At 50.3% G+C, this 22,227-nt stretch overlaps 3 protein-coding genes across 5 annotated transcripts; 2 read left to right on the plus strand and 1 right to left on the minus strand.

Annotated features, from left to right (window-relative positions):
• Positions 1-1,459: 1,459 nt before the first annotated feature.
• On the minus strand, positions 1,460-6,292 carry taf5l (TAF5-like RNA polymerase II, p300/CBP-associated factor (PCAF)-associated factor). 2 transcript variants are annotated; one of them, XM_076015633.1, is made up of 5 exons: positions 6,049-6,292; positions 5,311-5,467; positions 5,012-5,116; positions 4,149-4,924; positions 1,460-2,656 (listed from the first exon to the last, which is right to left on the minus strand). In XM_076015633.1, the coding sequence occupies exons 1-5, from the start codon at positions 6,052-6,054 to the stop codon at positions 1,829-1,831; spliced, it is 1,872 nt and encodes a 623-aa protein (XP_075871748.1). In that variant the 5' UTR covers positions 6,055-6,292; the 3' UTR covers positions 1,460-1,828. The 2 variants fall into 2 exon arrangements, with proteins under 2 accessions (XP_075871748.1, XP_075871747.1); XM_076015632.1 differs by lacking the exon at positions 6,049-6,292 and having other exon boundaries at positions 5,311-5,568.
• A 738-nt stretch (positions 6,293-7,030) lies between these two features.
• nup133 (nucleoporin 133) lies at positions 7,031-16,292 on the plus strand. 2 transcript variants are annotated; one of them, XM_076015668.1, is made up of 25 exons: positions 7,031-7,296; positions 8,003-8,118; positions 8,211-8,314; positions 8,408-8,644; positions 8,783-8,953; positions 9,073-9,228; positions 9,338-9,408; positions 10,408-10,567; positions 10,717-10,867; positions 10,955-11,109; positions 11,200-11,288; positions 11,604-11,761; positions 11,855-11,949; positions 12,480-12,704; positions 12,783-12,905; positions 13,332-13,431; positions 13,543-13,794; positions 14,432-14,565; positions 14,686-14,844; positions 15,036-15,171; positions 15,270-15,388; positions 15,521-15,601; positions 15,699-15,763; positions 15,845-15,933; positions 16,035-16,292. In XM_076015668.1, the coding sequence occupies exons 1-25, from the start codon at positions 7,175-7,177 to the stop codon at positions 16,169-16,171; spliced, it is 3,405 nt and encodes a 1,134-aa protein (XP_075871783.1). In that variant the 5' UTR covers positions 7,031-7,174; the 3' UTR covers positions 16,172-16,292. The 2 variants fall into 2 exon arrangements, with proteins under 2 accessions (XP_075871783.1, XP_075871784.1); XM_076015669.1 differs by having other exon boundaries at positions 7,032-7,296; positions 10,420-10,567.
• A 2,393-nt stretch (positions 16,293-18,685) lies between these two features.
• On the plus strand, positions 18,686-22,156 carry acta1a (actin alpha 1, skeletal muscle a). The gene is made up of 7 exons (XM_076015639.1): positions 18,686-18,842; positions 19,879-20,018; positions 20,170-20,494; positions 20,681-20,842; positions 20,945-21,136; positions 21,247-21,428; positions 21,747-22,156. Exons 2-7 carry the CDS (start codon positions 19,890-19,892, stop codon positions 21,888-21,890), a joined length of 1,134 nt encoding a protein of 377 aa, XP_075871754.1. The 5' UTR covers positions 18,686-18,842; positions 19,879-19,889; the 3' UTR covers positions 21,891-22,156.
• The last annotated feature ends 71 nt before the right edge of the window (positions 22,157-22,227 follow it).

Below are 22,227 nucleotides of genomic sequence, written 5' to 3' on the forward strand. Positions count from 1 at the left end.
CTTTAACCCCCTCACTCACTCTCTGAGGAATTCATTCCTGATGGCTCGCCCACTCGGCACTCAGGTGGAGATCTCCAGGAAGCAACACTGATGCCAGCGATGACAGCAGGAGCTCTACCTTTCCAACAGACTTGGAAATAGATCAGAAATATTTTAATTGCAATTTATAATATTACTAATCACAATTAATATATTATAATAATAAAAACCTGTGAGCTGATGCTTCAGTTGCTTTGAAAATGAGCCTGGGGGAAATTAACATGTAATAACATGTCATTAACATGCAATTAACATGTAACACATTTATACATTGGTTGAAGCCAAAAACACCACAGGGACACCAGGGGGAGGGCCTCAGCTGTCAATCATGAAGGTGCGGCCCTGAACTGGAACGTCTCATGAGGCTAACTTACTAGTGCGGTAAAGACCTTCTCTGGGACCAATATGCATCTCACAGGGACTTGGACTCATCAGTTTCACTCATCGACAGCAGACATCACCACCAACAGTCAACAGGGGGCCAACCTTATGTTCCTTCCTGCTCCATGCACCTGCACGGGAATGCAGGGCTCAGTACTTTAGCAGTGTCACCAAGCTCAGTTCTGTCTGCACCTGTCGAGATGAAGTATGGTCCCGCCCTGTCATCAGACAGATGAGTTGTAGCCCCACCCACTTTCCACCGCACCCTCAACTCAGACACATCCTCGTTCCTGCCGCAGAGTGACCGGGATTCCTCTCGTAGCTGAGGATCGGAGTTGTGTTTATTTTCACTGGGACAGATGTCAAACTCACACCTGTGCGTCCGGTTCTCCTGCAGCACATCCACAATTGCTGATACCAACAGCAGGACTCGGCTACTGTCGCTCCAGTCCAGCAGGATGTTTTCCTGGGGAGAACTGATGAATAACTGGTGGGTCTGGTGGGCCCGAACTGTTGAAACGATGGTAAAAGTCAAACATTTAAACACGGCAGCCAATCACGAGGAGGGAAAAGGACTCAGGCAAGTGTTGTGCGTAAGCGTGAGCTTAATTAAATTTATTTATTTCTTTGTTGTGCCGGACAACAGCAACAACATGGATGAAACCAAAACCTTATGGACACAAGGAGACGCTTAGAGCCGTGTTACAAAAATGGAAAATTCCCAAAAGTGTTCAGGATAATAAAAAAGGAAAAGAAATATTAAATCATCTTGTACGCAGTCGATTGAGCCATCGTTAAGTTGTGCGTCAGCTTTTGGTAGCTGAGGAAAAATACACAAATATTTACACTTTGAACAACTCGAGAATCCCAAGATAAAAAACTAGCCTGAATTACTAAGAAGTCACAACTTCCGGGATTTTTTTTTTTATACTTGGAGAGCCCCCTACAGGCCGTGAGGAGAACAACCCAACACCTACTTTCAGTCAAGGTGTTTGCACAACAAGATCATATTTTCTCTGTCAATTCTTAGAATATCTGCTTCTTTTTTTTTTAACTGCAAGACACAACAGTGCCCTCTAGTGGACAAACACCGTCGACTGGACAACCAGAAAGGAAGTACCTCAGTGTCCACTAGAGGGCACGTTAAACGTTACAAAATGTATTACTTTGGAGGGCAGGTGGCACAGTAAACTAGTCATCACGTTTTCATCCATCCCATAATACTTGCAGATGACACTAAACAGCTCTGGCCTGAGTTCTTAAAACGAAACCAAAAGAAATCTGGGAAAAATGGAGAAGTGGAAAATAATACTGACATCCAGAGAAGGAGGAGAAAAGTGACCAGAAGTGTGTAAACATCGTCCAGAGGGGGGCGAGAGAGAGAGTCCGGGAGAGGTTTGGATCCGACTCACGGCTCCGCCTTCTCCTGCGCCGTGCCCGTGACCAGCAGCAGGTTGCAGGCCATGAACTGCACGTTGAGCACGGCGCCGGTGCCGCTGCTGTACGTCCCCACCAGCTCGCCGGACGAGCCGTCGGCCGCCGCCGCCGCGTTACCGCCGCCGCCGCTGCCGCCGCTAGCATGCGAGCCGCGGACGTCCCACACCCGCACCGAGTTGTCCATGGACGCGGACGCCACCAGGCTGCTGTCGGGGCTGAAGGACAGGCTGGTGACGCTGTCCGTGTGGCCCCGCAGGTCCTTGAAGAGGCTCCCCGAGGCCAGGTCCCACAGCTTGACCCGCTGGTCCTCGCCGGCCGACGCCAGGTACTTGCCGTTGGGGGAGAAGGCCAGCGAGAGCACGGGGCCCCGGTGGCCCGTGAAGAGGCGCACCGACGCCCCCTGCTGGGTGCTCCACAGCCTCACCGTCTTGTCGGCCGAGCCGGTGGCCAGGTAGCCGGAGTTGGGGTGGAACTTGACGCAGTCGACGTCGGCCAGGTGGCCGGCGTAGAGCCGCAGCGGGTAGGTGCGGGCAAAGGTCCAGAGGCGCGCCGTGCGGTCCTGCGAGCCGCTGGCAAAGTAGAGGCTGCACGGGCTGACGTCCACGTCCCACACCGGGTAGGCGTGGCCTTGGTACAGCGCCGTGTTGGTGAAGCTGCCCAGGTCCCAGTAGCGGATGGTGGTGTCCTCGGAGCATGACAGCAGGCCGGAGCTGTCCGTCAGGAAGGCGGTGCGGTACACTGGCCCGCTGTGGCCTCGCATCGTCTTGATCTCGCTGCCGGAGCCGTCCTCCTCGTCGCCCTGGGGACGGAGAGGGAGTCAAGACCAGGGATGGGCAACAAATTTGGAATATTCAAATATTTAATCGAGTGCAAAAATTGTGACTTCTAACGTCTCCCTCCTTGTCCCTCACTTTAGACGCGCAGCTCGGCGCATGTCCACAAGGGGGCACTAGTGCTCACCTTTTTCCACAAGCACTAGTGGAAAAACGACCAAAACAAATTGAGCTTGTGTACACCAGTGTGTACACCAGTGCGTGCGCCCCGAAAACGTCAACAGAAAGAGTGTTTTCCACAGCTAGACTTTCAGCAAATTTAGCAAAAAAGAAAATGGAACAGGCCACAGTCCCAAACAGTGCACCAGACAGGACTCTCTGAAGATGGACGCGAATATCTAAATTTATTCAAATAGCTTCCAGAGATTCTCTAAGATTGTTTCAACTTCAAATGTCCATCCCCAGTCAAAGCTGACACTTCTTATTACATTATTATTATAGATTAGTTGAACTGTGGAAACACTCAAATTAAAGAGAAAATTCAGGGCCAGATCCTCAAAGCGATTGCGCGGCTTTTGCGCCAGAAACTCCGTGTAAACAGCGCCAAGAACGGTGATTCCGATCCACAGAGGGGACGCAAACGTGAAAATCGGTGCAAAATGCGCCGAGGCGCAGGTAGCGGCAGTATTGCGCCAGACTCATTTGAATGTATTGAAATGAGTGATTACGCGCAAAAGGAGGACACCCCCTTCTATGCAAATATGCCTCATTCAAACAGCGGCAGATCCAGAAAGAGTTTGCGCTCGTGTCCGCACGCAGTTTGACAGACGCAAACACCGCCAGCCAAAACCAGGCGCAGCTTCTGTCCGTCAGAGTGTTTCTGGTTTCTGAGTGAAACTTTCCTCTCTGAAAAGCCTGAAATATATATATGGCTCCCCAAATCTTATATATAGATAGGCATAGACTACAGTATATATGCCAATACTTTAGATAGGCTATGAAAAATACAAATGGTACTCAGGTGTTGGTGACTAACGCGTCTTGACTTCCTTTCATTATGGCAGCAGTCTTGGTAGACGGAGGAGGCATCGTAATGCCCAGCGCACACAGGAGCGTTTATCCTGGCAGAGCTTCGCTGTCAAACACACGCACTCACCAACAACCTTTGGCGCAAACTGCTCTCGAGTTGCCAGACCGCAACATTCGCACCTGTTTCAGGTGCCGCATTCGTGGGCGTGTTTGCGCCTGCATGTCATTAGCACAAAAACCTTTGTGGATCCCCGCATCTGTGGCGCAGATTGCGGGCGCAATCCCCCCGCAAAATGCACCGCATTTTAGCGCTGCGCGCCCTTCTTTGAGGATCTACCCCTCAGTTCTGATAAACAAAGAAAAATGAATTAATCACCAATGAAAAAAAACAGTCAAAAAGACTTCCTGGATGTCAAATCCAACAATCGAAAAATTCCAGAACACACACACACACACACACACACACACACACACGTTGGGCCGACTCACCTCCTCCTCCAGGACGTCGCAGGCCAGGTGGACCAGCGACACGTCGGCCTGGTGCGGCTTGGCCTTCAGTTTGCGGGCCCGCAGGCTCCACAGCTTGACGGTGGAGCTGTCGAAGCCGGCGGCCAGAAGCCGGCTGTCGGCCGACACCTCGGCCGTGTTGAGCATCCGCTCCGTGTGGTGGAAGGCGTAGAAGCACACGGTGGTGAGCGTGGGCGGGCCCTCGCGCACCTTCTTGATGCAGTCCTGCAGCGCCTCCAGCGCCGCCTCACTCTGCGGGACTCCCGCCGGCACCTCCACGCCGTCCCCGCCTTCGGCCCCGTCCACTCCCGCCCATGAGGAGGCCGAGTTTGGGCCTGCGGCGGCTCCGCCTCCGCCGGCTGCGGCGCCGCTGCCGTACAGCTGGTATTCCGTCCTCCTGGAGGCGGTGACCTCCAGCTGCAGGTGAGCGCTCAGCGCCCGGCAGAGGGCGCCGTTGTCCTCGCTCTGCAGGTAGCGCAGCAGGTAGCTGTAGGCCGGCTCTGTCAGGTGGACCACGTACTTGTGCTTCAGGAAGGCGCTGAGCTTGGGGTTGGCTGCCACGTCCTGGGCGGTGAGCACGTGGCGGAGCTGCTCCACGGTGGCGCGCTGCTCGCCATCCTGGAGGAAGGCGCCGTGGAAGCGGCCGTAGAAGCCGTCCACCGCCCCCTTTAGGCCGCACTTCACCATGTCCAGGTGGAGGTAGACGAAGAGCGGGTAGAGGACGCAGCTCACTTCCTTGGCCCACGAGATGTCAGTTTCTAATTCACAGAACGCGAGAGGACACGATGAGCTTGATTGGTCAAAGTTCAGGCGGGAAGTGTGCAGCGCGGAGGTGAGCTGCGTACCTGAGAGGAAGGAGCACAGCCGGGAGAACTGGGCCTCGTACTGCTGAGGGTCAGACTGGCAGGGCGCCGCTGTGACGATGTTGGCGCAGCCTGACTCGGTCTGCACTGGTGTGTGAGCAGAAACAACATGATACCACAGGTCACAGTTGAAGAGGACAAGTGCAGCAAACTATGACTGCTTGACTGAGTAGGCACAACTCAAAAAGGATCTGTGGTCTCGAGGTAAATGGGGAGATTTTAAAGTTACTTATACCGTTTATTCCCCCTTCATCATCATCATCATCATCCAGGTGCCTCACCTGTCAGGCTGGCTGCCATCTCCTCTGCTGACTGTTGGAACTTGACTCCTTTCAGGGAACTATCAATGTCCACATACTGCCTCCGCTTCAGGTACTGAGCAACGTCATACTGGATCTGCTCTATCCGGACCCGCTCCGTCCGGACCCGCTTCATGACCTGAACGCAAACGGCGGCGGCAACAACAAATACACACCTGAGTGCAACGCACCTGCGCATCACATCATCTTACCGCCAGTAGTTGAATTCCCCCCCGGCAACGTTACAAAGCCGCGCGCGGCATGCATGCAACATGAAGATATATCGTCAATATATCGTCACGCTGTATATTTGTCGCAATCTAAGATACTTTTATCCGAAGGCTTGATTCTTCATTATATATATATATATATATATATATATATATATATATATATATATATATATATATATATATATAATTTATTTATTTTTTATTTTTTTAAGTAATTTTTAATAGAGCATCTAGCTAGCAAGGAAGCGGGCTGTAATTACACAAAGTGAAAGAAGATGCACCTTTATGAATTTCAAACTCATTAGTTCTGTCAGAACTAACGTGGGAGATTTGTGTAACTATAAACAGGAAACAATCTCCTCTTTTGGTATTCTAAGAGGATACCTGGAGTTAGCTTAGCTATCCGGCTAACAGACCACTAGTGGCAGTAGGCCTTGAGGTTGGAAAACTTTTAGCGTCACCAGCGAGATGACGCCTCGCTACTTACTTGCATACCGTCCCTTGGCTTTCGGTGCTGACTCTGTGCAACCTAGAAAAAAAGGAGATCTCAAATGCAACTTGGTTTTCCACTTGGAGCTATGGAGCCGTTGCCTGTCGCTGGCGCCCCATGGTCGCTTCACTTTCCCCCGGTCCGCCTCCGTGCAACCATGCTACCTTAGCTAGCTTAGCTTGCTATCTCGCAGTTGCTGTTCATATGCAGCGGCTATCGGCTATCTGCTGACTACCCTGGCGCCCCATGTCCCAAGGTAGCGACATCGGAGTTCTACTACTCATGCCATGGTCATCGACTTGAGGACATTGATGTGCCTTAAACATTTAAGGCACATCATTATAGTAATAGTTAGACAACGTTGGGACATGTAATTTGAAAACAAAGCAACTAAACAAACAAAAAAACAAAAATAAAACAAAAACAATAAACCATTTAATAATGAGAGGGCCTCACTCCAGAAGTGCAAATAAGTCTAATAATGAAAACAATTTCTGAGCCTTTTTAGTCTTTATCAATTTCAAGGTCTGTGAAATCTGGGGTCTAATGTTCAAATATTTAAATCTATGAATAAAAATAAATAAATAAATAAATTGTTCACCAAGAACTCTGTATCTCCATGTACAGCGACAAAAACCTTGGTCACTTGACTTGATGCATGTTTTTGGAGTGTGGGAGGAAGCCGGAGAACCCGGAGAGAACCCACGCAGACACAGGGAGAACGGAGCTAGTCCACTTAGTAGTCAAAAGTCTCTCTCTCTCTCTCTCTCTCTCTCTCTCTCTCTCTCACACACACACACACACACACACACACACACACACACACACACATACACACACACACACACACTCTTCTTATTCTTCTTATTATTATTATTATTATTATTATTATTATTATTTTAAAGAACTTTAGCACTTTATCGGCATCTTTTAAGAGAGGAGGCGGAGCTTCCCATGCGCCGCTTGTTGATGACGCAAATATTAAGCGACACACTGTCACCGCGCGCTGTTTGGAGAGAGCATTTCCATAGCGCCTTTTTTTTTCTCTCGGTGTAGTCGTGAACACTGAAGCCATTTCGGAGCGTTTAGCCGTATTCGAGGCGAAGGTCGACGAGGCAGAGGCATGTTCAGCCCCCGCACGGCGACAGGCTCCGGCCGCAGGCAGCCGTCCAGGACCGCCGGGAGGAAGAGCCTCTCCGGTGCGGCCAGCAGTCTGCTCTTCTCCCCGCGCAGAACGCCTGCCAGGTGAGCGACATGACACGGACAGGACAGGGCGACGTCTCGGCGTCACCACGACGGTTCAAAACACGCGAGGAGGGCTTTTGTATGTTGTTTTATTCCAGCCCTGGAAGCTCACTGTGAGCCTTTTCTGAGCACCGGGGGCTTTTCTTCAGGCTCCATTGCTGCTAAACGTGTTGTTGTGGTTGTTGTTGTTCCTGGCGGGACCAACAGGTGCTCCTGGGAATGAGTCAGTTAGTTCTCCCCTGACGACAACGTTCCTCTTTTTCTCTTCCCACAGAATCTTAGTCAAATAAATGACCAGCTCGGTCTCATTCCGTCTTTATTAGCCAATGTCGCAACTCCACGATGACGTCTGAGAATTTGTCTGTTTTCTCTCATACGGTTAACATCGTTTGCTAATTGGAGCTTGGCAAAAACTATGTACCTTATTCTGAATAAGTCACATTAATCCGTCAGAACTTTTTCATTAATGGCAAAAAACGTATTTTTATTTTGCAAAATTATCAACCAATGTATTGTTTGGCAAAAAACAGAAACTGCTTTTTAGTTGAATCAGTACTTTTACCAGAGTTTTTTTTTTATTTTAAACTCAGGTTCCTATACTTTTGCTTAACTACAGAATGTGAAAGTGCCACCTTTGCTCATTCAACCTTTCCAGTGCGTTGTGTCGTCATTGTTGCTGAGGAAACTCCCTCTCTCCCTCCATCAGGTCCACACCCAGCAGGGCCCAGAGCCACGCGGCTGCAGAGTCCATCAACTATGACGTGCAAACCTTCGGCTCCTCGCTGCCGGTCAAGGTGATGGAGGCGCTGACCATGGCCGAGGGTACTGAGGATATTCTCTCTCTTGCTCATGTCTGACCGGGCCTGATAGATCCGGCTCACCGAGCTCGTGCGTGTCTTTGCTTCCTCCTCCAGCCGACGACCAGATCTCGGTGAAGGTGAACGAGAGCGGCTGGGCCTGGATGGTGTGTGGAGAGCGACTCATCATCTGGAAGATCTGCCAGACGGCCGTGGCCAAGGTACAGGTCACCTCGGGGAGCTGGAGCTGATCGAGAGCCGTCGTTGTCCACAGATGAATCAGAATGACTCTTTTCTTCCCCCCCTCCTTACAGCTCTCGGTGTGCAAGGAGTTGCAGCTTCCTGACCGTGAGTGCAAGTACACGGCCGACCTTGTGGTCGTGACGTCGGCGGCGGGGCCTCTGGAGATGGTGAGCGTCCAGGCCATCTCCGTGCTGGCCGTGTCTGATGAAGGACTAGCCCGCCTGTGGCCCAGTCTGGCCCAGGAGGGCAACTACACCGACACGGAAGTGGACCTCGGACATCTCTGCAACTTTGTTGTCGCTGTCCAGGTCTGTCATGAAGCTTAGTTGTCACAAGGCCCTTTTTCTCATTTTCAGAAAGTTTTTTCTTGCCTTTGCTGAAGCAAATTTGCTCCTCTGATCTTTCTGTTCTGCTTCTGGTCTCCTTCTCTTCCCGTCCGCTGTCAGGGCGGAAGCTTCATCATATCCTCGGTGAACAACCGACTATTGAGGGCGAGCGCCGACTCCTCTGGGAAGCTGCAGTATCGAGCCGTGATGCACGGCCAGGGGATGCTCTCAGGAATCGGACGCCGCGTCTCCAGCCTGTTTGGCATCCTCTCAGCGCCGGCCAACGACACGGTGAGTTGGGGGCGGCTGGACTTCCTTTGAAAAATACTGAAATAAACCGTGTTCGCTGTCGCAGATTCATTTTGAATGAAGGACAAATGAAATTTGGATTTTCTCCACCGCCGCTGCAGCTCCACAGCGTGCTGTGGGCGGCCGAAGCCTGCAGCCTGTACACGCTGACCAGCTCCAGTATCAGCAAGTGGAGGGTGAACGACGACGGCGAGCAGCAGGTCCTCAGCTGGGACGTCCAGCGAGCGCTGAGCGAGAGCATCGCCGACGCCATCTGGGTAAGCGCCAGGACTTGCCTGGTCGGGCGCGGCAGATCGGGCGGTCCGTCACGCAGGCATATGTGTTGGTGCTCAGAATGTTTCCCCAACACGGTCTGTCGTCCACCAGGGGTCAGAGAGCAGCTACGAGGAGATGAAGGAGGGCGTGAACGTGGTATACCTGGACATGAAGCTCAGCCAGTAAGTCTGTTCCTGTTGTCTGCTGTTGAATCCCGGCCCCGAGGATCCACTATGGATCTTTGAAAAATCTTTTTTCTGGGGATTTTCCGTCTTGTATAAGGCTGCGTTCAGACTGCAGGCGAATCTGATTCAAATCAGATTCCTTCTCTAATATGATTTTTAGGACTTACGCTCCACACGGTTTTTAGCACGTGTCCAAATGGGATCTGGCACTGTTCAGACTGGGCCACATTACTGACCGATCTGGCAGGTTGCTGTAGCAACGACGTCGGAGCGCAGGTGTCGTCCAGCGTAGCGTGTAGTGTGCAACGTCATATAATTGCGACAGCAGCAAAAACTAAATGGACTTGTTGCGATACATGGCCCTGGAGCTTGGCTTGAATGGAGCCATCTCCCCACAGACTGATGAGGCAATGAGTTTCCTCCTCTGTCCAGGGACTGCTGCTGTTTTCCACTGTTTTCCGCTGCATCTCGAATGGCGCATTGAGTCTGGTGTCAGCCATTGGTGTGTTTGGAGCTGTTCAGACTGAGACGCATCTGTACAAATGCGATTTGAAACTGCCTCCCGAAGGTGGTTTCAATCCGTCTTGCAAAAATCAGATTTCATGTGATTTGTGACTCTTCAGACTACAAAAGGGCCATCCAGGTTCAGTCTGGATGGGTGAAAAATCAGATTTTGGTTGGCAGTCTGAACGAGGCCTAAATGGTTTAGAAAGATTAAAAGTCTATGACCTAAAATTCTAAGATGGAAATAATTATTATGAACTGGATTACAGGTCAAAGGTCATCCTGTCAGCTGTTTTACAGCTGTTTTTTACTCTTACATTGCCATCTATGGGAAAAAATGCTTTTTCAGCCGCATTGGATTTTGGGCTGCAGTACCTCGATTGGCCACTGTATAAAAAAAATTGGCAGTCAATTTCTTATAATACATCCATTGAACCTGTGCATTTTTTTTGTTCACACTTCTGTCTGTCTGTCTGTCTGTCTCCGCCCCTGGTTTCCCTTCAGAGCTGGCCTGGTGATCCTGACTGCAGCCTGGCACCCGGCAGACACCCCCTGCCTGGCCTACTTCTGCCTGGTCACCCTGCAGGACGGCGGCGCAGCCGTCTTGGACCAGTTCACCGTGGAGGTCACCAAGTACAATCCTCCCTTCCAGGTCAGTCGTCATCATCGACCCGGCCCTGTGTTGGCTCCGCCTCCTTAAGATCATTGTCCCATTTAGAAAAAAAACACAGTCCAACCCCAAATGGTCCAATGGTTCGTAGCGTAACATCCTGTCTTCAACTGGCCCTGCTGTGTCCGCAGAGCGAGGAGGCCCTGCAGGCCACCCGGCTGGTGCTGCCTCCCTCCCCCGGCTCCTCCGCCTTCCTCTACAATGACGAGCTTGTGTTCGCCTGCTCCACGGGGACCGGCCGGGCCACACTTCCTGAGGAGAAGATCAGTTTCAACTCGCCAGGTGAGAAACGTCTGTCACTCTGTCAAGAAAGCTACACCGCAAGCAAAAATCTGCCTCACCGTCTCTGACGCGATGTTCCCTGTGCAGGTGACGGCGTCCGTGGCGGCGGCTGCTGCGCCAACCTGCCTGTCTTCTTCTCCCTGAACAGCGGCCTGGTGGCGGTGGTGGCCCGCGAGAGCGCCTCCATCCTGCCGGAGACCATGGAGGACTCACTGTGCTCCTCGCTGGCCGCAGCTCCAGAGGTACGGCTGTCACGGAGTCATCACCCGTGCCTTACTGGGACTCCAGCAGATGAACTCCAACTCACAGTCTTATTTCTGGTCTTGTCAAAGGTTTCCATGGAGACTCCAACCAGAGCCGATCCCGTTGCTCAGGAGGACAAAACCAAACTCCTGAAAGCTGCTTTCCTGCAGTTCTGCCGGTGCGTCTGTAGACTAGTGATGTGCATATCCATATCGCTAACTGGAGTAAAATTTATATCCATTTAATATTAAATATCGATTATCATATCGAATTTGAAAAGTACTTTAACACAACTCTCACTGTTATCAACCTAAAGGTGCAAAAATTGGTCAGCTTCAATGTAGCATCAATTTCACTTCTGACACTGAACTCTTGTTGGTTGTTTAAATTTTTATTTTTGAAACGACGGCTTTATTCACTACTCTGGTTCTGCGAGGTCAGTTCCTCTGATTGGTGTCGTTCTGAGCTGTTTGCATCTGTGTCCTTGGCTCAGGAACGACCTGGTGGGAGCTCAGACTGTCACCGACAAGCTCTTCCCCGCCGACAGTGAGGAGGCCGCCGAGCTGGACGCCGTGGTCACCCGGATCGACCTGGACCTGGTGGACGACTATCCGGCCTCGGACCCCCGCTGGGCCGAGTCGGTGCCAGACGGTGAGCGCAGGGGTCGGGGGAGAAGGAACCTTTATTTTTCACACAGTATCTGCATTCACTGTGGGATGCCTTCAACTCTGTCTTCCTCTGCAGAGAGTGCCGGGTTTCCTCTGACCTCCCTGATCATCCTGCACCAGCTGGAGGACAAGATGAAGGCCCACGGCTGCTTCATGGACTTCCTGCTGCAGGTACACACACACATAGCATGGGATTAAACTATCAGCTACCAGCCGGAAATTCATCATGGACTTTCCAAATTTGATTTTAGTTTCAATCACTTTGAGAATTGTTTTACCCGTATGTACATACAAACATAATGCTTATCAGAATAACGTGAAGTAAAATATTTGTTCAGATTCCTATCGCTAAGTGTCCACAAGATGGTGCTATTTGATCAGAACGCAAGTCTTTGCCGCCACACGCACCAGCTTTGGGAATAAATATTAAATAAATGGATAAAACCTGCAAAACAAAACAATTTCACATCTTTTTTTTAGAGATTTAATCTTACTTATCAACACTGAATTTGTTTGATTTTGCACTTTGACACCAATTCTATAATTTTTTCCCCCCAAAAGTTTGTCAGCCAATTGTTTTGACTGCATAACTGCCGTCTCTGATAGTTCGAGACTTTGTTAGTGAGAGTGGATGTGTCCTGTAAGGGGCCGTGGATCATTTTCTGCAACCGTCCACCTCTGTTTCCCCTCCCGCCCACCAGGTGGGTCTGCTGGACCGACTGGGCCAGGTGCCGGTGCGCTCGACCCACATGGCCACCCGCCTGCTGCTGTGCGAGCATGCCGAGAAGCTGCAGGCGGCCATGGTGCTGAAGAACCACCACAGCAAGCACCCCGAGCTGATCAACGGGGCCATCGGCGCCGCGCTGCACAAGACCGGTACCGCCGTGCCGCCCAGCCTCACGGCTGCCGACGTCTTCTTCAGGGAGGTGGGTGTCTGGGCGCGGCGACGCGCCGGTCATGCGGATCAGAGCCTGTTTTTAAAGTTTCCTCCCCGCCCTTGCCAGGTGTCCCAGATCTCCTCGGTGTTTGAGTGCCTGCTGGAGGAGGAGGAGCGCAGCCTGAAGGAGAACCCGGTGGACTCGGTGCAGTGGGCCGAGGTGGTTCTCAATGTCAACAGCGCCATCAAGGTACGACCGGGCTGGAGGAAGGTGGAGGAAGCTGGAGGAGTCGTCTGCCGCTTTCCCCCACGGTCATGGAAAACCGGGAAAAGTCGTGAAGTTTTGTCAAATCACAGATGAAATTCAACAGCGCCTCTCAGGAACCAGCAGAATTAGTTAGAACTGGTCCAGCTCTATGAACCTCCTTTTATATTAAACTAAATACCAACACAAATACTGTCAGTATTTAGAGTTTTTTTTAAGGAATTCTCAGGGGAATTGGCAGGTTCACATGTCATTTTAGGTAAAATTCTGTATTTATAGGTTCAGTGAGGTCATGGATATGTTTTGAAATGTTGTCAGTGAAAGTGACTGTGTGTGTGTGTGTGTGTGTGTGTGTGTGTGTGTGTGTGTGTGTGTGTGTGTGTGTGTGTGTGTGTGTGTGTGTGTGTGCAGGACGTTCTGCAGGCTGCCGGTCAGTACAGAGAGACCAAGGCCTCCATGTATCGGGCCGCTGAGAACACGGCTGCAGAACCCGAGTACATCCCGTGGACAGGTGTCGCCTCACATACGTCATTTTGTTGCAAAGGGTGAGAATGATGAGCGACTGAGTGGTTCTGACTCTGCTGCTCTTCCTCTTCCTCTTCCTCTTCTTCCTCACCTGCAGCCTCGGGGGGCATTGGCGGCGTCCGCACCGTCATCTCCCGCCAGCACGACATCATCCTGCACTCGGTGTACCCGCACGCCGACTCTGAGCTGCGCGGCGCCCTGTGCGAGCAGCTGGTGGCGCTGCTGGACATCTACCTGGGCGGCTACGTGGCCCAGCTGAGCTCGCTGCAGCCCAGGAGCCAGCAGGATCGCTACGACAGCCTGGAGATGGAGTACAGCCAGCGGCGCTCGGAGCTGCTCGCCCCACTGCGTGAGTCCGACTCCGCCCACTCAGCCGCTCTCCTCGGAGTGTTAATAATAATAATAATAATAATAATAATAATAATAATAATAATAATAATGTATAGTAATTCATTATTTTTTTTAATAAAAAAAAATAATTTCTATAAAGATTAATCTAAATTTACATAATGCATCAGTAATTTACCAAGTGGTCTGTAGCCACATCTTAATGACCAAATATTTACAAGTTCAAGGAATAGTAACATTATTATAGTCATGATTATACAATTTGTTAAGAACTTCTAGGGGAAAACTATTGATTAATACAGAAAATCATACAGAAAATACTGTATTTGAAATGTGAATCGTGTGCAGTTCAGCATTTCACTGGGTGGGGCCCGACTTCACTCGATGCTATTAGAAGTGAAATCCATTTAAAATCCATTTCAAAAGCATCATGACGGCAAGTTGTAATACATTTTATTTGTATGACGCTTTTCAAGAAACTATAGAACAGCCAAATGCAGACGTCCTTGTGTTCAGTCACATTATTATATTTTCAGCTTGACTGAACACCGGCTGAATGTTTCTCACTGCCACCCTCGGCTTCTGGCGGTGTGTTCAGGGACTCGGCGGCCCTTCTAACTGCTCTCCTGTTGTTGCAGTGGAGCTGGGTCAGTACCAGTGGGTGGCGGCGTTGGCTGAGAAGTACTGCGACTTCGACATCCTGGTGCAGATGTGCGAACAGACGGACAACCAGAGCCGCCTGCAGCACTACATGGCCAAGTTCGCCGATCAGGTGCAGACAGGAAGCTGTGGCGCTGCTGGGCAGCATTTCAAATTGAAAAAAAAACAACAAAAAAACAGCCTGCTTAAAATCTGCTGCCGCCGCCGCCTCGGTGTTACTTCCTTCTTTCAGAACTTTGCTGACTTCCTGTTCCGCTGGTACATGGAGAAAGGGAAGAGGGGGAAGCTGCTGTCCCAGCCCGCCGCTCAGCACCAGCAGCTGGCCAGCTTCCTGCAGTCCCACCAGCACCTCAGCTGGCTGCACCATGTGCACGTGCACGACTACCGCAGCGTACGACAGGCACACACACACACACACACACACACACACACAATCAAACTCACATTTTCTAACATGGTTTTGGAAAGAGTTCCAGTTTTAGAACCTGTAATTTGTTACTTTGTTCTCCATCAAAATCATTCTCAGGAGTCTGACTTTCTTCTTCTCCTTTTGTCTTTTCTTTTTTTTTTTTTCTTGCGCAGGCTCACAAGACGCTATACAACCAGGCCAACGCGGAGACGCGCTACTTTGTGAAGAAGAAGACACTGCTGGCGCTCAGCAAGCTGGCGCTACTGGCGTCCGACCTGCCAGAGGAGCAGATCAGCAAGCATGTGGACGGTGAGGTCCTGCTCTTCTAGAGACCTCAGGGACTTTGCCAGGATTTTTTCCCATTTTATTCTTTTTAAAAATATATATATTTATTCCTGTCCACTCAGACGTGGTGGAGCAGGAGCGCTTCCTGCTGCACCAGGAGACGCTGCCTCGGCAGCTGCTGCAGGAGAAGCTGGAGAACCCCGACACCATGCCTCTGCTCAACGCCCACAGCCTCATACAGGTGAGAGGCCTCCGACCAATCAGGACCTCGGACTAGTCGGGGCCTCCGACCAATCGGGGCCTCCGACCAATCGGGGCCTTCGGGTCTCTTGGGATTGCCGCTGATTTTGTCGGTCTGTCCGCCTCTCTGCAGCTGTACATCTGCGACGACAACCGACGGGCCAACGAGTACGACTTCAAAAAGGCCCTGGACCTGCTGGAGTACATCGAGGAGGTGACTTCCTGTCGGAGCGCCGCTGCCGCCTCATCTTCAGCTTCAGATTCAGCTTCAATGATGCCTGACCGGGTTCTTTGTTTGGGTTGTGTTGCAGGAAGATGCCGTGGACGTCGAGGCCTTGAAGTGTGAGATCTTTGCCAAAGTGCTGAGAAGAGACGAGTAAGATCCTCCTCTAGTTTGGTCAAGTTCAGTAAAATCTGCCAGCTCCCGGTTTCAACCTGTTGTCTGTCTGTCGGCCAGCTGGTCCTCGGCAGACGGCAGTGACGACCCCCTGGAGGCCGCCAAAGACAGTATCTTAGTCAAGATCCTCCTCAAACTTATCCAGGAAGGTGAGAGCCGGTTGACCAGAGGTAGCAGCACGTCTCATAATATTTCAGCAGCGACTTCTCCTTCACCTCGGCCTGCGTTTCCTCCCCTCCATACCTTTCAGGAGTGTCTCTACAAACCTACCTGCCGGACGTCAAGGAGCTGCTGGATCTGGACGAGCTGAGCACTCTGAGGTCAAAGCCCTACTTCGAGTTTGTCCTCCGAGCCAATTATGAACATTACGTGGAGGTCCAGATGTGACGAGCCATTCAAATAGGGCCTGCTGCACGTCTCCCTCCTCCCGCCTCCCCCTCTCTCTGTTAGTTGTGTCAGAATTTCAGCTCCTTTTTCTAAATAAACGTGTTGCCTTTTTTCTGTACAACTGAGACCTGCTTCACTTTTTTGACCAACCTCTTGATCAGATCTTTCCGGCAAACTTGTTCTCATTTAATGAGGAAGTGTCGTCCTTGAGGTCAAAGTGATTGGAGCAGGACTCCAGCAGGTAGAACCGATCGACCAGACAAAAGCTGTGGACCATAGCTTTTCAAGATGGATCATCCCAAAATTCAGACTCAAAATCAAAGAGATCTTAAAGTCTTTTGGCCTACCGTGTGTTGCCAGACCTGGTTTAAACCCACCCCCCGCCCCAACATTAGTCAGGACCTCCTCCTGTTGAGTGAGTCGGTGCAGATGTTGGTTTTAAATATATCCCGACCCACTCGGTGAGCTGAACGCCGCCGCGGTGGCAGGGATTCTCTGGGAAGATCCGCTTTCACAGCATCGCAGATGACATTCAAGCCGCCTCAAAATAGAGAAAGTAGGTTAGACTGAGGACATCCGGTTTCTGGTCTGGTCCACACCTACCTGAGAATTTCTGGAAAAACTTTTTTTTTTTTTTCTTTAATCCACACAAACTAATTTAAAGGTTACTTTTTAAAGTTTTTTTTGTTTTGTTTCTTAGAAACCAAGGCAGTTATCCAAGTTTTTCTCGGTCTAGTCTATACATTCCGACTAAGATCAACTTTTTTTTGCTTCTTTCAGCAAACTGACTTTAAGACTCAAGCAGCCTTGAGAAATACTTTTGTCTGTTGCTGTTATGACTTCGATGTTGACAGTGGACATCAAACTTTAGAACAATTAAGTGGATCAGAAAATGTCACCTGACCCTCTTAATATAAAATCCTCTACAACCCTCAACTTTCATCCTAATTCATGGATGCTGATTGCTCCTTCAGTGCAGCACTGGGCTGAAAGGTGATTCAGGCTGAAGCTCTCTGAGATGAATGCATTCAGATGTTCCAAGGAATGCCGTTGTGTCTGCCTGCCTCACTCACTCAGGCTGCGTTTGCCGGTGGGCGTTCCAGCTGCATCGTGTTCTCCCCTTTTGGACACGGTGGCCGTTAGCCTCCAGCCTCCTGTTTTCTGCTCACTTCCCATTTCAGGCTGGGCTGCCATGCAGACGGGTTGCAGACTGGCCGCTACAGGTCCCGACACCTCCAAGCTGCTCAGCCGACAGTTGGATAAACACAGACGGCTCTGTTGTTCCGGCGCTGTCTGCAGCTGTCTGCCGGCCTGCAGCTCCTGACTTATTTTAGAAACAGAGAATGAATGTTGGATCAGCTGCTGTGTGCAGACAGTTGTTGGTACCCCGCGCTCCCGACCTCCACAAATCCAGGATTGACTGAAAAAGAAGAAAAAAGTATAAAGACTCACAACATCTTTCAAACCTGTCGGCAGAGCTGCACAATCAGTGTTGTACTACATCACTCAAAATTGACTACTGTATATAACACCATTAAATTCAGTAGAGATTCTGTTGGCATTTTTTTTTTCTCTTTTTCTAACCATTCTTCAGTTTCACCAAAGGAAATAAGTCAGACAACCACAAGAAAGTATATTTTTGCTTAAGCACTGAAACATGAAAAAACAGGTAGCAATGTCATACACATACACAGCAGACCGAACACTGTTAGTTTGTTTTGTTTTACCCGCTGTGACCACATTCATGTCAATTTTACATACATGCAAAGTTCACTTACTGGAATTTAGCTGGCATACTTGCTAAAAGATAATGTGTCAGGAGACTACAGTGAATATTCCGACTGAAAACCCGGTTACGTCACTGTAGTGAAGCAAGTTCGACGGTAAAGCCTTGTGGACACTACTGGGATGACATCACGCCAACACTACACGTAAACCTAATTTTTACTTTTTCTTATTTTTGTATTGTCACTGACTGGATTCACGACAGCTGGCGGTGGGTTCCTATTAGATTGACATTGGTCGTGTATAAGTTTCCCTCTGCGAAACAGCACAAATGACATGCGAGTTGAGTATATGACCAGAACCTCCGCTAACTTTTAGCAGTGTTTATTTATTTATTTATTTATTTTAATTTTATTTTTTATTTTTTTATTTTTTACATATTTTTTTATTTATTTATTTTTTACTCATAAATCGACAGATAAACCTCGAAAGTCAGTGAAACTTGTGAATGGCAGCGGTGTCTCCAGTAGCTGCTAGTAGTTGTGGTGACGGTCGCCGCCGTCCCGCTCCATACACGGGCTCGTGCGTCCCGCCGCGAGCCTGGCGCGGGCTTCCTCTCCATATTTGGCCCCCGGCGGACGCGCGAGGCGAGCCCCCCAGCCGAGTGTGTGTGTGCACGGGCGCGCGTGTGTGGCGGGACGCCCTCTCGCGCGACCAAATATGGCCGCGGGGGCCGCTGGGATTCCTGCGGAATCGTCCGACATTCCGAGCGGCTGCCTGCCTGACGAGGAAGCAGGGGGGGAGGAGGTGACGGCGGCCGTCCGGCGGCTGCTGGAGAGCGGGGGAGAAGAGGGTATATAAGAGGAGGCCGGTGGCCGGACACCTTCACCAGCAGGAGCCAGCAGCGGCCACAGGAGCCTCACCGACAGCCGGAGACAAGCAGCAGGTAGGCGGCAGGTGGAGAGGCGTATGGCCGGGAGGGGGCGCTCTTAAGCAGTTCAGGCTGGTTTGTTTATCCGAACTGGGCCAGAGAAAGTTGGCAGCGAGCATTTTTGATTAAGCTTTTGTTTTGACAGTCAATTTGGAAACATCCTGTTTGAGATCGCATATTAGGAAAAAAAAAAGAAGAAGAAAAAAGTACGAATACATTGGTATGATAATATGACGATGATAATTGTTGGAACTTATTTCTCTAAGGAAAGAGAACAATCTATTGTGTTATATTTTCCAATTTATCACTCACAGAAACAGACTAGCATTCCTATTAACTTTTTATTTACCCCAAAAATTTTTGTATATGTAAAGTGAATGTAGCGGGGGGGGGGGGGGGGGGGGTATTCTAAGAAAAGTAGCTATAGGATGAATTACCCAAATATTTACTAATACTAAGCAAAAATTGGATATTAACAATTACAATTTAATACTAAGCTGCGTTATGAATGTGTTATGCTTTATTAAGCTAAAGTCGCATGTAAAGGTACTTGAAGTGAATAATCCTTTAAAACCAACATCCATCGAGTAAACACACATATAAAAGTCCCACTACTACAATCACTCTGCACTCTGGGTTATCAAGTATGATTTAATAGCCATCCCGTTTGTTATGTAAACTGCCCTCTCGTTGTGTCTTGATGTTAAACATGAGACTCTGCTGGCTGAGAGAGGCCCTTTAAAGAAGAGTTACAGCTGATACCATCTCTAATGTGACCGTTGACACAGAACAGGGCTGCCTTATAAAGAAGAGACACGAAACAGACAAGTCCAACTGTCAAATTCTGAAATTGTTCTCTAAAGACGGAACATCAACGCTCGCCCCTGAGCCGGAGAGGCAAACAGTTGTGTTTGGTCTTAGTTTTAGCAGGTTGGAGAAGGAAAGTGATGGTTTGAAAGTCAGACAACTGTTGTTTTTTGAGAGTTAAAACGTACCGTTGATGGACTTTTGTTCCCGTGCTTCTTGAACTCACCATCGTCTCCACCTCCAGAACTCGCCAACATGTGTGACGACGATGAGACCACAGCCCTCGTCTGTGACAACGGCTCCGGCCTGGTGAAGGCTGGGTTTGCCGGAGACGACGCCCCCAGGGCCGTGTTCCCCTCCATCGTGGGTCGCCCCCGTCACCAGGTGCGTCACCAGCATTTGTCCCGCTTTGATTTAAGGACCATCTGGATGTTTGATGAGCTCCACTACAATGCCAGTACATGGTGGTCTTACAAAATCTGGACTGGTAAAATGCCAATAACCTTGCTAACCAACCACTTGGTCCTCCTCCCAGGGTGTGATGGTGGGTATGGGTCAGAAGGACTCCTATGTGGGTGACGAGGCCCAGAGCAAGAGGGGCATCCTGACCCTGAAGTACCCCATCGAGCACGGCATCATCACCAACTGGGACGACATGGAGAAGATCTGGCACCACACCTTCTACAATGAGCTGCGTGTGGCCCCTGAGGAGCACCCCACCCTGCTGACGGAGGCCCCCCTCAACCCCAAGGCCAACAGGGAGAAGATGACCCAGATCATGTTTGAGACCTTCAACGTCCCCGCCATGTACGTGGCCATCCAGGCCGTGCTGTCTCTCTACGCCTCCGGCCGTACCACCGGTGAGTACAACCCACACCCACAGGATTGCAAGAGGTCCTTTTTATGTAGAATTTGTACTCATTTTTACATTTTCCCTCATCAAATATGATATGGATCACAACAGCAGGCACTTTCTAGGTCTCCTGCTGAGGTTCCCTGGCAGTAGTGCTGGTTCTCTAATCAGCAGCTTGTGTTTGTTTCCTCAGGTATTGTGCTGGACTCTGGAGACGGCGTCACCCACAACGTGCCCATCTATGAGGGCTACGCGCTGCCCCACGCCATCATGCGTCTGGACCTGGCCGGTCGCGACCTGACCGACTACCTGATGAAGATCCTGACTGAGCGCGGCTACTCCTTTGTCACCACCGGTAAGCGCTGAACGCAGGCCGACGCACTGCCGCCGCCGCCGCTCCCGGTCTGCCTTCCCCCGTGTGGTGCTGACTGAGCGTTGTTCCCTCTCCGTTTCCCAGCTGAGCGTGAGATCGTGCGCGACATCAAGGAAAAGCTGTGCTATGTGGCTCTGGACTTTGAGAACGAGATGGCCACCGCCGCCTCCTCCTCCTCCTTGGAGAAGAGCTACGAGCTGCCCGATGGCCAGGTCATCACCATCGGCAACGAGCGTTTCCGCTGCCCTGAGACCCTCTTCCAGCCCTCCTTCATCGGTGCGTCCGCTCAGCTGCACCTCTGAACCCTCCACTCTAGACAGCAACTGCTGGGTGATCCTGCTAATACGCCTCCTCATCTCTTCTCTCTCTCCCTCCGACTCCTACAGGCATGGAGTCCGCCGGCATCCATGAAACCGCCTACAACAGCATCATGAAGTGCGATATCGACATCCGCAAGGACCTGTACGCCAACAACGTGCTCTCTGGCGGCACCACCATGTACCCGGGTATCGCTGACCGCATGCAGAAGGAGATCACCGCCTTGGCCCCCAGCACTATGAAGATCAAGGTGAGGGACAAACCGCCGGGACTGTCTCTGCGGCCACCACCGTTAGATGTGCCGATATTTGTCTCCTCTCCCTTTTTGCAGCATCAAATAACTCAAACTTTAAATTGGCGTCGCACCTGTGTGAAAAGCCAATCTTGACATTGCCACAGGGCGAAAAACCATCTGTAGCATTTTTAGAAATATCACCAAAGTTTTTATTTTTTATCTTTCACTGCTTTTCCGACATGTACTTCCTTTTATGGCCTTTGCTGCAACCAGCCACTAGAGGGCGATGTCACAAGGTAATTAACCAATCGATGTTTTCATCCCTGTCTGCAGATCATTGCCCCACCTGAGCGTAAATACTCCGTCTGGATCGGCGGCTCCATCCTGGCCTCCCTCTCCACCTTCCAGCAGATGTGGATCAGTAAGCAGGAGTACGATGAGGCCGGTCCCAGCATCGTCCATCGCAAGTGCTTCTAAATGGCAAACAGTCAAGCAGTCAAATCCTCCGATCAGCCTGGAGCTCCATCCTGTGTGTGGCATCCAACTTGTACATATTATTTATTCCCTGTTATGTATGTGAGCTTTTAAGTGTGAATGGTGTCCTGGTGTGTATTGGAAAAGCAAAACCAAGTGCTTTATGGCTTTCGAGGTGCGACACACTTCAACTCGGACCAACTGAGATCTAGGATAAACAAACAAACAAAGCAAAAACAGATGCAACAAATAAAGTCATTTTATTTTCATGTATGACTGTGTGTGATTTCTAAATCTGATTAACTTATTCACCTGGAAAAAGGTGGAGAAACAACACTGA

Source organism: Nelusetta ayraudi, unplaced genomic scaffold, assembly GCF_046127955.1.
Source record: "Nelusetta ayraudi isolate G7.1 ecotype Tasmania unplaced genomic scaffold, CSIRO-AGI_Nayr_v1 ptg000192l, whole genome shotgun sequence".
In the NCBI taxonomy this organism is placed as follows: domain Eukaryota; kingdom Metazoa; phylum Chordata; class Actinopteri; order Tetraodontiformes; family Monacanthidae; genus Nelusetta; species Nelusetta ayraudi.

What these genes read in the sequence shown, in the direction of transcription:
- acta1a (XM_076015639.1), top strand. Translation starts at nt 19,890, where the DNA reads ATGTGTGACGACGATGAGACCACAGCCCTCGTCTGTGACAACGGCTCC. An exon ending in TGGGTCGCCCCCGTCACCAG is followed by an intron (nt 20,019 to 20,169) that starts GTGCGTCACCAG and finishes TCCTCCTCCCAG; the next exon opens with GGTGTGATGGTGGGTATGGG. An exon ending in CGCCTCCGGCCGTACCACCG is followed by an intron (nt 20,495 to 20,680) that starts GTGAGTACAACC and finishes TTGTTTCCTCAG; the next exon opens with GTATTGTGCTGGACTCTGGA.
- nup133 (XM_076015668.1), top strand. Translation starts at nt 7,175, where the DNA reads ATGTTCAGCCCCCGCACGGCGACAGGCTCCGGCCGCAGGCAGCCGTCC. An exon ending in GCATCGCCGACGCCATCTGG is followed by an intron (nt 9,229 to 9,337) that starts GTAAGCGCCAGG and finishes GTCGTCCACCAG; the next exon opens with GGGTCAGAGAGCAGCTACGA. An exon ending in CCGACGTCTTCTTCAGGGAG is followed by an intron (nt 12,705 to 12,782) that starts GTGGGTGTCTGG and finishes CGCCCTTGCCAG; the next exon opens with GTGTCCCAGATCTCCTCGGT.
- taf5l (XM_076015632.1), bottom strand. Translation starts at nt 5,527, where the DNA reads ATGCGCAGGTGCGTTGCACTCAGGTGTGTATTTGTTGTTGCCGCCGCC. An exon ending in GATGGCAGCCAGCCTGACAG is followed by an intron (nt 5,117 to 5,310) that starts GTGAGGCACCTG and finishes CTCACACACCAG; the next exon opens with TGCAGACCGAGTCAGGCTGC. An exon ending in GCTGTGCTCCTTCCTCTCAG is followed by an intron (nt 4,925 to 5,011) that starts GTACGCAGCTCA and finishes TCTGTGAATTAG; the next exon opens with AAACTGACATCTCGTGGGCC.